A 13641-nucleotide genomic window follows, 5' to 3' on the forward strand; every position below is an offset into this window, starting at 1 on the left:
GAAAAAAAACACATAAACATTTAAAATGAGCCATTATTTTCACTCATTTTTAAAATTAGCCTACTTATTATATTTAAACAGGACATTTAAATAATTAATAATGTCCTATTATTAAATATAAATTTTTTTTTAATTCCAAGCATATGACATTTTTACAACAGACAATCATTTGACTTACGACGCGTGCAGTGTTCCCAGGTGCGGACGAGCCCAAAACTCGCTCCTCCACCGGGAATAAATCGCCATCCGAATACACGAGTTTTATCAATATATCAATAATATCAATAATATTCTGATATAAGATATAAAGTGACCAGACGTCCAAAAGCAAAATATGTGATGTAGGATATAAGGTGATTTATAAAACCACACACTATAAATATGATAAAGAAGCAGAAACAGATAGTTAAAGTAAAAGGAAATCTTTAAATTGAGAATGAGGACATATGTCATGGTAGCTTGCTGTCACGTGACAAATTGGGCGGTGTTTGGGCCCGTCCACCATTTTGGGATCCGATGCTATTGGCATAGCTGCAGTTAAGATCATAGATATCCATAATAAAGGCTAGATGTCTTACGGTGGAGTCACCATCGTCATCACCGGCGGCCATCTTGTCACAGGCAAGCTTTCTGTCGGGCCCTGTGGAACCTGATGTAAGATGAGTGATCTTTACAAACATAAGTACTCTTATCTCGCTGAAATCTTGGCGGATTTACAAATGGTTTAGTTTCTTACAACCGTTATTAACATAGCTACAAATCTGGATGCTTTAACACGTTGAGATTGCAGCTGTTCGTTTCGGTTAACGACTTAATCGGGCAGATCATGTATCACGGCTAACTTACGTGCACTTTATCAAGGCTGAGACCACAATCGAGCTTTTCAATTATATAGGTTTTATTGACACCAATAACGATTTTATGACAACCAATCTTTTGTCTAGTTAAAATAAACTTAGTTTGCATGTTTTTTGTTTTAATTGTATTTTTTTATTTAATTTTATTATAATAGTGATATTCTTATTATAAAAGTATATATATATATATATATATATATATATATATATATATATATATATATATATATATATATATATATATATATATATTTACAGGTCCTTCTCAAAAAATTTGCATATTGTGATAAAGTTCATTATTTTCAATAATGTAACGATAAAAATTAAACTTTCATATATTTTAGATTCATTGCACACCAACTGAAATATTTCAGGTCTTTTATTGTTTTAATACTGATGATTTTGGCATACAGCTCATGAAAACTCAAAAAATTAGCATATCATGAAAAGGTTCTCTAAACGATCTATTAACCTAAGCATCTGAATTAACTAATTAACTCTAAACACCTGCAAAAGATTCCTGAGGCTTTTAAAAACTCTCAGCCTGGTTCATTACTCAAAACCGCAATCATGGGTAAGACTGCTGACCTGACTGCTGTCCAGAAGGCCATAATGGACATCCTCAAGCGAATAGGCTGTTCCCAGAGTGCTGTATCAAGGCACCTCAGTGGGAAGTCTATGGGAAGGAAAAAGTGTGGCAAAAAACGCTGCACAACGAGAAGAGGTGACCGGACCCTGAGGAAGATTGTGGAGAAGGACCGATTCCAGACCTTGGGGGGACCTGCGAAAGCAGTGGACTGAGTCTGGAGTAGAAACATCCAGAGCCACCGTGCACAGGCGTGTGCAGGAAATGGGCTACAGGTGCCGCATTCTCCAGTTCAAGCCACTTTTGGTCTACAGAGAAGCAGCACTGGACTGTTGCTCAGTGGTCCAAAGTACTTTTTTCGGATGAAAGCAAATTTTGCATGTCATTCGGAAATCAAGGTGCCAGAGTCTGGAGGAAGACTGAGGAGAAGGAAATGTCAAAATGCCTGAAGTCCAGTGTCAAGTACCCACAGTCAATGATGGTCTGGGGTGCCCTGTCAGCTGCTGGTGTTGGTCCACTGTGTTTTATCAAGGGCAGGGTCAATGCAGCTAGCTATCAGGAGATTTTGGAGCACTTCATGTGAAAAGTGATATCATAGATTTCATGTGAAATCTGCTGAAAAGCTTTATGGAGATGAAGATTTTGTTTTTCAGCATGACCTGGCACCTGCTCACAGTGCCAAAACCACTGGTAAATGGTTTACTGACCATGGTATTACTGTGCTTAATTGGTCTCCATAACACCTCAGCAGTGCCACAGGCTGATCGCCTCCATGCCACGCCGCATTGAAGCAGTCATTACTGCAAAAGTATTCCTGACCAAGTATTGAGTGCATAACTGAACATAATTATTTGAAGGTTGACTTTTTTTGTATTAAAAACACTTTTCTTTTATTGGTCGGATGAAATATGCATTTTTTTTTAGATTGAGGGAATTTGGGGTTTTCATGAGCTGTATGCCAAAATCATCAGTATTAAAACAATAAAAGACCTGAAATATTTAAGTTGGTGGGCAATGAATCTAAAAAGTTAAATTTTTATCATTACATTATGGAAAATAATGAACTTTATCACAATATGCTATTTTTTTTTAGAAGGACCTGTGTTTCAATACTTAAGTCTGCAGGCACATAGTTTCTTGTCTGGCATGCATAATACAGCGTTTTTAGTCATTTCCACAGATCCATGTGAACAGGAATAATTTTGGTAACTTTTTTATTTGTACAGAGGGAATGTGGAGAAGTTGATCGAGTCTAGTTGACATAATCTCTGACTGTAAATGTTGAAAATACCTTATAAAAAAAAGAAGTATGTTTTATGGGCCTGTTTCTATCTTTCCTATGGCCTGTGCATGTGCCCCCTCTCTCCAAATTGTGGTGTGCCTTTGCTGCCATCGTTTTGTTGTTGGATGAAAGGTCTGTTGACTATTCATTAAATATAATGAAAAACTGTGTCTGATTGGTCCAGCCGCTACACATGGAACTGTAATACAGTCAACAGACCTGGAACTACTCCATAGTGATTTATAGGAAAATTGTCCACCTTGTCAACCAATTATAATCAAGGAATCAGAAGCCCCTTGGCAAAAAAAATAATATAAAAAATGTATGTAGCATGGATTGAACCTGAGTTTTAGGTTTTGTTAAAATGCAGGGTATTTAATTAGATTTTTTTGAGATTCAAAAGGCCATAGAGCTTTAAAGTATTTGAATTGTATTATTAATTGTATGGAACTCTGTTATTTTTGTTGCAGATGTATCAAAATACTGTGAAAGAGAAAGAGAAAGATAATGAAATGAGAAAATGAAACCCCCAACCAATCCCTCTTAGCCCTCTGATGTTTTAAAACCTGGAAATGCCACTGAAGAGGCTTTCGCTTTCAGTGGCAATAAGGTTCAATGCTCAAATGTGTTGCTTCTATGTTTTCCATAAGCTGTTGTTGCACCTGAGGCAAGTAATGTGCAATCTAGACTCCAGACTGCATAAGAAATAGTCACCATAAATTCATAGACATAATCACCATAGAAATGCCATACATTATTATTATTATTATTATTATTATTATTATAGTATTTGTATTATATATATAAAAAACATACACTTCTATTAAAGTGACAGATTCTTTTTAAGAGTAGCATCCATATTTATTTGATTTATTACAAGGCTAATACCTTTGCAGTTTTATGAACTTTAGAAATGTTTCTCTTATTTCTTTTGTTCTCACTCCATAAATAATTGGGTTAAAACTACTTGGAAAAAGTAAGTACATTGTGCTCACAAATACACGACTACTGGGAGATAAATTATTTCTTATTCTGTACGACAAGAATGCAATCAGGGCAAAAGTCAAAGAAAATGACATAACGATGATGTGAGTAATGCAGGTGTTTAAGGCTTTCATGTTAGTTTTACCAGACTTAAACACAGAGGTAAAAATTAGAATGTAAGAAACATTGATAAGGACAAAATCCGCAGTTGGTATAAGGAAAGCAGTCAAAAGTCCTACAATATTATTAACAGATATATCTCCACATGCTAACTGAACCAACGCCATGTGCTCACAAAAACAGTGATCGATCACATTTGTTGCACAAAATGACAGTCTTCCAGCCAGAAAGACCATGGTGACCACCAGTAGTACATTTCTGATTACAGGCGGAAGAACAAACTTTAGAAAGTTAGGGATTTCCATGTGTTTGTGATAATAAAGAGGTGTGCATATTGCAAAGTAACGATCAAGTGCCATCCACAAAAGCAAAGTAGATTGAAATGTTCCAACAAAATGAATGGAAAACATCTGTATCAAGCAACCAGTTAAAGATATCCCACTCCAATTAAATAAAAAGCTAAGAAGCATGTTAGGTACAAAAAATATAGGCAATATCAAGTCTACAACAGCCATTAAACCAATTAGTACATACATTGGAGAGTGCAGAGATTTTTGAGAGGTGATTAAATATATGAGAATATAATTTGCTATGATTGCCAATAAAAACAATAGAAAGAAAGGGATACATAAAAAAGGCCTCCATTCTCCTAGGCTGTAGAAACCAATCAGTTTGAAGTCTGTGAAAGAAATATTTTCTGCAGGAAGATCCTTCATACCGATAAACTTCTTTGCACTTAGAGTATTCTGTTCAAATTATGTTGATGAAACTGAAATACATAAATATAGTTTATCAAGTTTCACTGTATACAACGCAAATACCATACAACATGCATTTTCTTCAATGTGAGCATAAACATATCTGTGTTGTGTTCAATCACTGTTAATTACAACTAATGGCATTTTCAGATACCATTCATCATAAAGGTCTTCACAAAGAATTACAAAACACTTTACAATACCATCAATAATAATAGTTATTCGATTTTAGTATATTCCTGACAATATGCCACATATATATTTACCTAAATTCTGAGCATTTGTTTATATTGTGATTTAACCTACACAAATGAAAAGAGAGAAAAAAGTCAAAAATAAATGCGTTAGTCATAAATCATAATTTTTTCTTTTTTTAGTTACTGCCTTGTCTTACATCTTAGTGTGAAATGAAAGGTAGATTCATACCATGGTCTCTAAATACACCATGTGTCCCCAAGAGTCTGTGCACTACTGTATTCCCATATCTCATCCTTAAAAACATAACATCATTTTACAGTGTAAAAATTAAAGAAATAAAATTAAGAAAATTGAATTGTCTATTCTTCAGGCATATGAATAAGATGCATGATTTATCAAATGTTTATACACTCACCTAAAGGATTATTAGGAACACCATACTAATACTGTGTTTGACCCCCTTTCTCCTTCAGAACTGCCTTAATTCTATGTGGCATTGATTCAACAAGGTGCTGAAAGCATTTTTTAGAAATGTTGGTCCATATTGTTAGGATAGCATCTTGCAGTTGATGGAGATTTGTGGGATGCACATCCAGGGCACGAAGCTCCCGTTCCACCACATCCCAAAGATGCTCTACTGGGTTGAGATCTGGTGACTGTTGGGGCCATTTTAGTACAGTGAACTCATTGTCATGTTCAAGAAAACTATTTGAAATGATTTAAGGTTTGTGACATGGTGCATTATCCTGCTGGAAGTAGCCATCAGAGGATGAGCACATTGTGGTCATAAAGGGATGGACATGGTCAAAAACAATGCTCAGGTTGGCCGTGGCATTTAAACGTTGCCCAATTGGCACTAAGGGACCTAAAGTGTGCCAAGAAAACATCCCCCACACCATTACACCACCACCACCAGCTCTCACAGTGGAAACAAGGCTTGATGGATCCATGTTCTCATTCTGTTTACGCCAAATTCTGACTCTACCATCTGAATGTCTCAACAGAAATCGAGACTCATCAGACCAGGCAACATTTTTCCAGTCTTCAACTGTCCAATTTTGGTGAGCTCGGGCAAATTGTCGCCTCTTTTTCCAATTTGTAGTGGAGATGAGGTAACCGGTGGGGTCTTCTGCTGTTATAGCCCATCTGCCTCAAGGTTGTGCGCGTTGTGGCTTCACAAATGCTTTGCTGCATCAACAACCATGCCACGCTCAAAATTGCTTAAATCACCTTTCTTTCCCTTTCTGACATTCAGTTAAGAGTTCAGGAGATTGTCTTGACCAGGACCACACACCTAAATGCATTGAAGCAACTGCCATGTGATTGGTTGATTAGATAATTGCATTAATGAGAAATTGAACAGGTGTTCCTAATAATCCTTTAGGTGAGTGTATGTCCAACTACTGCAAAATACATTAATTTCTACCTTAATTCCTTAAAAAAATTTTTTAAATAATAATGATAATAATAAATGTAGTCCATACATGGAGATTATACAGAATAAGAAGAATGTTAATGAAGTTATTGTGTATAACATATTTAGGTTTTGCATTAGCAAGCTTTTGACCAGCAGATGTCCTCAGCATATTCTGGAGTGAGTTAGATACTGGATCACTCTCTGATAGCTGTTGCCCATCTACTCCCTCTATGCCAATGAGAATATGCAAGTATGAGCAGCTGTGCTGTTAAAGGACAACTCCGGCGAATTTTTAAGTTTATCTTGATCGTTATATCTTTGTGAGTACAGTCTATAGAAAAAAACAACAACCGGATTGGTGCTTGCAACACGGAGTTATTACAGTTAATGCCCAGAGCCCCCCTCAGCTAAAACGGCAGCATTGGACGTAACGGGTGTCTTTGTACCTCTTATCAGACACAAAATGCAATTAAAATGTCTGTCCAACATGAACAGGTCCCTTACTCCGTTCAGTTACTCTCTCGTGCTCAGTATCAGCGGCTCGTGAGTTCATCAGGTATCTCAGCAAAACATGTAATATCTCATGTACATGTAAAACATGTAATATAACATGTAATTACAGCATTAACTGTAATATCTCCGTGTTGCAAGCACCAATCCGGTTCCGTTTTTTATCTATAGACTGTACTCACAAAGATATAACGATCAAGATAAACTTAAAAATTCTCCAGAGTTGTCCTTTAACAGCACAGCTGCTCATACTTGCATATTCTCATTGGCATAGAGGGGGTAGATGGGCAACAGCTATCAGAGAGTGATCCAGCAGATTAATAATAAACCTGCTATAATAGGTCCACTGGCTCCTCTTGTTTTTATGCATTATGAATGCTTTGGCCTGGCAGACTTGCAGGAGGCCATCACATGCAAGGCAGAACTGTCCATGTCGGTGGTCCATAAGGGTGGAAGTGCGAGATATCTACGAAGTGTATCTTCAGAATGCTCCCATTTTGCAAGGTGGCCTTTTCTGTGACACTGTCGAGGACTGTGCCCAAGTAGGGTGGGGCAATCAGAAACTGCTGAAACATGACCTCTACCACCAGATTGTTGTGAGCCGTCCCTCAGTCTGCTTGTTGCCAAGGGTCCGTCCCCCTGTGAAAAAAACAAAAAAATAAAACACGCATGCAGAGCTTCAGAACCTCAGAAAAGCTCTTATTCTTCCGCGGAGTCCAGCAGAAGAGAAAGGCGGTCTCCAAATATCACCATCGTTTGTGTGCTGTAGTGGAGGTGGTTAAACAGAAGTGATTATGCTTATGCGATACATACACAAGGAAAAAAGCATGAGGATGATTGCCATAGTGGACAGGCTGCAAAAAACAAGAAGCTGTGGAAGGTTATGGAGTTCCTCGCAACATGAACTGAATTTTGAAGGTATTAACGTTAGAGCATTTACATTAAACAGTGATTGACATTATATCATAGCATGTTCCCTGTACATCATTTGATCACACCTCTAGTTCAATATATTAGCTTGTGTTCTCTGTATAGGTAACCCTTTTCCCTCCACAGAAGCACGTCGCTAAACTAGTGAATGAACTTGCGCTCCCTGGGCGGTTCAGCGCAAAAAAGGAGACGTGTTCCGGCGCAAACAATCCCTGGTGCTATTTTGCTGTTCCATTAAACAATTGCACCACTGACCAGAAAAAACCTAGTCTAAAGTCAGTGGCACGTTGCGCGTTGTTCATTATGCTATTTTAAGGGCGCATGCTTGACCATAACGTATAGCGTGCACAACGCGCATACACTTTGCTCATGTAATCTACACAGATGCAACAGTTATTTTTGCAAATCATAAATTGTTACACTAAAAAAATATTAACACGAGATGACGGAAATCATTGTGGTGTGCCACGAAGATGTGAAAAAATAGGCATAAATCTAGCTTACAAATTATTCAGGCTAATTGTAGTAATTAAGGATCAGACGTGTTTGCCCAATAGTGGCAAGACATATATGTATATAAGGACATCTGACAAATTGGTTTGTCCGTCAAGAACCAGGAAATAAAATCGACTGAAAAACTGAAAAAACTGTTTAACCGACGCTATTTTGGGTGGGTTTCTCCCATCCCCATACAACACAACTTCTCTGTCTTTCACTGCTCTTACAAGAACATCAGTCTCATCGGCTGTGAACCGCTCCTGGCGTGCGCCTGGTATATAATAGCCTGGGCGCCATAATAATAGCAATCCATAACGGAACTTGCGCACCTGCTTTTAAAGGGAATGTTGGATGATGTTCTGATTGGTTTATTCACGTTACGCCCAAACCACATGCACCTATGAAAAATGAAGCTACTTTAGACTTTATCCCGCTGGGAAAATAGCAACAGCGCCGAGACCCGCCCACAAAGTTACTTGCGCTTCGCGCTTTGACACTTGCGTTTCAGATCGTTAAAATAGGGCCCAGAGTGTGTATCCCCGTCCGTGATTTAGCGAGGACAGGAATACACTCTCTGTACGATCGCTCGCTCGCTATAATCTCCTTCCTCTAAATATCAGTGTGAGTGCAAACTTGTGAAACAGGGGTCTGAACTCAGACACAAACAGATATTTAGGACAGACAAATGACACAGAGTGCTTGTTGAAGACAACAGAAGCTAACGGTATATGTTTGCCGGTGTGCTTTATAGTTTCCAGGTCTGTGACGTCACCTGCCTATGACCTGCCTATGTTCCGTCTTCCTATTGGACTGATGACATACGTGCCTCACGACGCAATCACGCAGAGGCGTTCACAGGGAAACACTGTTTTCAATATATGTCGCACAAATTTACAGTTTGATTTTATCTGTTCTCCAGGACATGGTTCACATTGTCATACTGCCAAGCAACTTCTCCTGCTGGTGAGTTGAAGTACTCTTTGTACAGTTCTCAGACAAATCTGAGCTATAAAGAAGATCATCTGCATAAAATGAGACCTTCTGCTCAATACCTAATCTAGTTATTCAGGTTTTTAAGTGGAAAGAGGCTCAATGGTATTAAATTAATGAAGTGAGCTTAGAGGGCATCCTTGGTGGGTGGAACGTTAAAGACTGAAGTATTCTGAGTGATTATTATTAGTTCTAACTGTGGCCTGGGGAGCAGGGCTAGACTGGTAATCAGGCATACCGGGCATTTGCCCGGTGGGCCGACGCACTTTGGGGCCGGTAGTGTTTTGTAAATTTTTTTTTTTTTTGTACCACTGACAACATGCAGCGATAGCGGCCCATTGGTTTGTCTTCTGAATTGACAAGCCGAAGCGACAGAGACCTCCCCTCCATATTAGGCGCTATTTTTCTATTTATTTATTAGTAGGCCAATTTGAGCGCATGGAACTGCAAAAGGCGAATATCCGCACAGCGCAGCCGCTGGCGAACATACACTGCGTTTAAATGCTGCTCTATACGGCACTTTGATTCCGAATTTAGTTTTATACAATCGTATGATATGGGAGTATAACAGGTTCTGTGTTGAATCAGCTGAAAACAGCCGCGAGCATGTGTTCATGACGAGGTAAAGTGGAAAATGGCAATACGCACAAACGTTTCACTTTAACCACAATTTACATTGCAGCTAACAGCAAAGAAATATGTTTTTTTGGAAGAAACATTTATTTAAAATGTTGCTATATTACTTAAATTAATATTGCAGAATAGAAATCACTTTTATAGAGGCTGTTTTCGTATTTTCTACAGGTGTTTACATTTTTTTTACTTACAAATATAATAGTTTATCATATATGTTTTATATAGTTTTAGAAATATAATGAGGAGCAAGGTTTTTACAGTCTATGTTTTTTACCCTGTGACTACCATGATCTCACATTTAAATGAAACTGGCCTACAGTTAAACATATAATCTCTAAAACAGTTTTAAAGTCTGGATCCCCTGATCAAAAGTTTTCTCAACTTTTTAAAATAGATTTAATGAAATTTAATAGCCTGATGAAAGATAGATATCAGTGTCTTACTTAAATGATGTGTTAACTTTTGAAAAATATGATTGTTCAACTCAAAAATGTGATCACTTACTCACCCTAATGTCATTCCAAACCTAAATTAATTTATTACTGTGTAGCATAAAATAAAATAATTTGAGTCTGTTTTTTTGTTCATACAATATTCAAATGGTAGCTTAACCAAAATGGCTTGGTTGCCAACAGTCTTCAAAACATCTTATTTTGTGTTTCACGGAAGTCATACAGGCTTGGAACGACATGAGAGTGAGTAAATGATGACATCATTTAAAAGAAGTAAATTTACTTTACTGCATCCTAGCTCAAAATCATCAGTGCTTTACTGCCAAGGGCATTTCTGTGTGACAAAAAAAGCAATATTAAGTTTATCTGCATTTGCAGCAAATTCGATAATATCTATCATTATTTGTCCTTGTCCTAGTTTTATTTATATACGCCAATTTAAGGCCCCAACCCCAGCAAAAACATTCACGGGGAACTCGTGGGCCGGATGAGCTGGGTATGCCAGAGCCGAATTTTAGCCCCAGTCCAGCCCTGCTGGGGAGCAGAATACAGCACCTTTACCCATGAAATATGATTTTCACCAAAACCAAATTTCTTTAATAGAAAGTATTCTAACCAGTAAAATGCCTTCTCAGTATGATATGGCAGCTTATGGGATTAGATGACAACATTACATAATTGCCTAATATTAAAAAAAAAAAAAAAAATGTCTAAAACTTGTCTTAAAATATAACTGATGGCAATATATATTCCAAATGCACAAGCAATAATTTTGACAAAAGATTGAAATTAACATTAGTAAACTAACAGGGCGATATGAAGTGCAGTCCAGATGATCTTTATCTCTTTCAGGATCAGGGAGATCAAATATTAAGTGTTTGAGGGACTTTTGATAACTTCAATAATTTAATTTAAAATGTATGGGGCAATTTGTAAAAAAAAAAAAAAAAAAAAAAAAAAAAAAATATATATATATATTTTTTTTTTTTTTTTTTTTTTTTTTTTTTTTAAATAAAATTATATCGGGTACCCATCTGGCCTGGGACATTTGCCACTTTGCCTAGAGTAAATATATTTGGCAAATTCACTGTAAATATCCAACTCACAAAAATGTAGGCTAAGGATTATGTTTTAGTTAAGTGGACAATTAAATGCAAAAAAGATGGCTTAACCAGTGAAAAGAAGTTAGTTCAACAATTGTTGGACTATACCTAGTATTAATTGTAAATTCAATTTGCAAGTTAACAAGCATAAAAGTTCCAACAAGTTAACAATGCATTCTGGGTGCATCATGCAAAACTCATTCCTGGCTCCCAGCATGCATTGCAGCAAGAAGCAGAGATTCATGAGCTGATTCTTGATGTCTGTGGGAGTAAATCTCACAGGAGGGCAAAGTGGTTAATTTACAATTGGTTTTAAACTTATTTAGCTTTTCTGATTAAAAACCGTGCTGGATCTTTTCTAGAATCACAATCAAACAAAGTTAATAGTATATTGCCCATATTAAACTCGTTCATAAAATCAGTGAATTAAACAACTACACAATTATTACATTCTTATTCAGCAGTATACACAGTTATAAACAGTAACATTAAAAAGCCATCAAACTTCCCAACTAAAAAAACACTAATCACCATGATGATGAAATAAATACAACCCCCCCCCCCCCCCCAAAAAAAAAAAAAACCTAAATCAGCTGAACAAAAGTAAAACTGAGTAACTGAGTAAAACTGCTTTGAATGTCTCTGCTGTTGGCTATCGTCGCGTGAGTAAACATCAGTAAACGGCACGATCGCGTGCTTCGTCAATCAAATGCGCTAACGTTACTCCATTGCCGTTCTATGTATAACGTTACACTAGTCTGACGTGCAAAACCGTTTTGCTTGCTACTGCTAAGATTTAGTCGCATACAATAGTCCATAAACCGAATCATGTCCTCATAAACTGCGAGTAAACAAGCGCAAATGTTGACAGGTCACTAAATACAGTACATACCACTAGGGCTGGGTTTCGATTCAAATTTCAAGAATCAATTCGATTCCGATTCTCAAGATCTTGAGTCGATTATCATTATTCGATTCGATCCGATTCGATCCGATCCGATCTTCGCAATTTAGATAAGTGTTTTTGAAGAAAGCATTTTTTTCCAGCTGTTACCTGAATTACAGGACTGTAGTTATGCAACATATTGATACTATTATTCTAGACATTCAATAGCAAATTAATGGAGTATTAAAGGTTGTAAAGAGCAATCCCCCTTCCAGAGTTTTGATACAACTGCTTTCACAAACTTGCTGGTGTAAACTACTGGTGTAGACGACAGAGGACGCAGAGGTATATCAGCAGCAGTAGACCAATTATTTAGACGCGAACCTGATGTATTATTAAAAATGACATTAAGAATTGACATTAAGATGCAAATGCACCTTGATTTTTTATTTTAATGATCAACATTTAGAACACATTTGGTTACTGGCTTCACAGTAAACAGACAACATTACACAGAATGTAAATACAATTTGCACTTACAAAACCTTTAGAAAACACAACTGTGTCACAATTTTGTGTAAAACCTTCAAGTACTCCAGGTATAAGACATTAAATTGCCTTTAAAGTGTATTTGTGTAAACTGGCCATTTTAAACTAAAATAGTAGATACAAATAAATAGTGTGAACTGCCATCACTCAGGAATGGAAAGATTCTTCTGCAGGAACAGTAGCTCATTGACATGCCCGGGGGTAAGGCAACTTCTTTTGGCAGTTATGATATCACCTGCAGTCGAAAAAACCCTCTCAGATGTGATGCTGGTTCCTGGGACACAGAGATATCGCTTTGCCATCCGAGCCAAAAGAGGATACTCCTTTTCATTCTCCCACCACCAGATGAGAGGATTGTCCTGCAGTCCCGCAGGTCTCCTTGCCCTGTACCTTTTGATCTCGTCTTCTGCCTCTGCCACTTTAGTTTTCTGTGGTCCTACTTCCTGTTGTGGTCTGTAGGCTTCCCCAAGGAGAGACTCCAAAGCACTGGATTGCTTGAATTGCTTGGGTGCTGGAGGTTGGGGTTCCACCTCTTCCTCCACTCCATCAACTTCATCAGCAGCAGCATCTTGCTGTGTAAGAAGAGAGAGAGAGAATTTGTATTTTATGGAGGTGTGTGTGAGTGAAAGAGAGAGTGGACTTTTTCCACTGAGTTTCTTTTTAAAATGATAACTTACATTATATGCATCTTCCTCCATCCCACACACTGCTTCAGTCTGGTGTCTGGAAAAGGTCATGTCTCGCTCATGTCAAAGTCCTGTCTCGCTCCTCCTCATTCAGGAATGGCAGAGCTTTGAAACGTGGATCAATAGCTGAAGCTACGTACAGCATGTCCTTCTGGTTTACATACCTGGAATTTAAATTTCACATCTTGATCAATTTATC

The 13641-nt window shown here is 37.5% G+C and overlaps 2 protein-coding genes across 2 annotated transcripts; both read right to left on the minus strand.

Annotated features, from left to right (window-relative positions):
- Positions 1-3606: 3606 nt before the first annotated feature.
- On the minus strand, positions 3607-4545 carry LOC137084458 (olfactory receptor 52K2-like). The gene has a single exon (XM_067450728.1). It carries the CDS (start codon positions 4543-4545, stop codon positions 3607-3609), a length of 939 nt encoding a protein of 312 aa, XP_067306829.1.
- Positions 4546-12899: 8354 nt separating this feature from the next.
- LOC137084459 (E3 SUMO-protein ligase ZBED1-like) lies at positions 12900-13514 on the minus strand. Its single transcript, XM_067450729.1, has 2 exons — positions 13434-13514; positions 12900-13328 (listed from the first exon to the last, which is right to left on the minus strand). Exons 1-2 carry the CDS (start codon positions 13491-13493, stop codon positions 12900-12902), a joined length of 489 nt encoding a protein of 162 aa, XP_067306830.1. The 5' UTR covers positions 13494-13514.
- Between the last annotated feature and the right edge of the window lie 127 nt (positions 13515-13641).

Source organism: Pseudorasbora parva, chromosome 8, assembly GCF_024679245.1.
Source record: "Pseudorasbora parva isolate DD20220531a chromosome 8, ASM2467924v1, whole genome shotgun sequence".
In the NCBI taxonomy this organism is placed as follows: domain Eukaryota; kingdom Metazoa; phylum Chordata; class Actinopteri; order Cypriniformes; family Gobionidae; genus Pseudorasbora; species Pseudorasbora parva.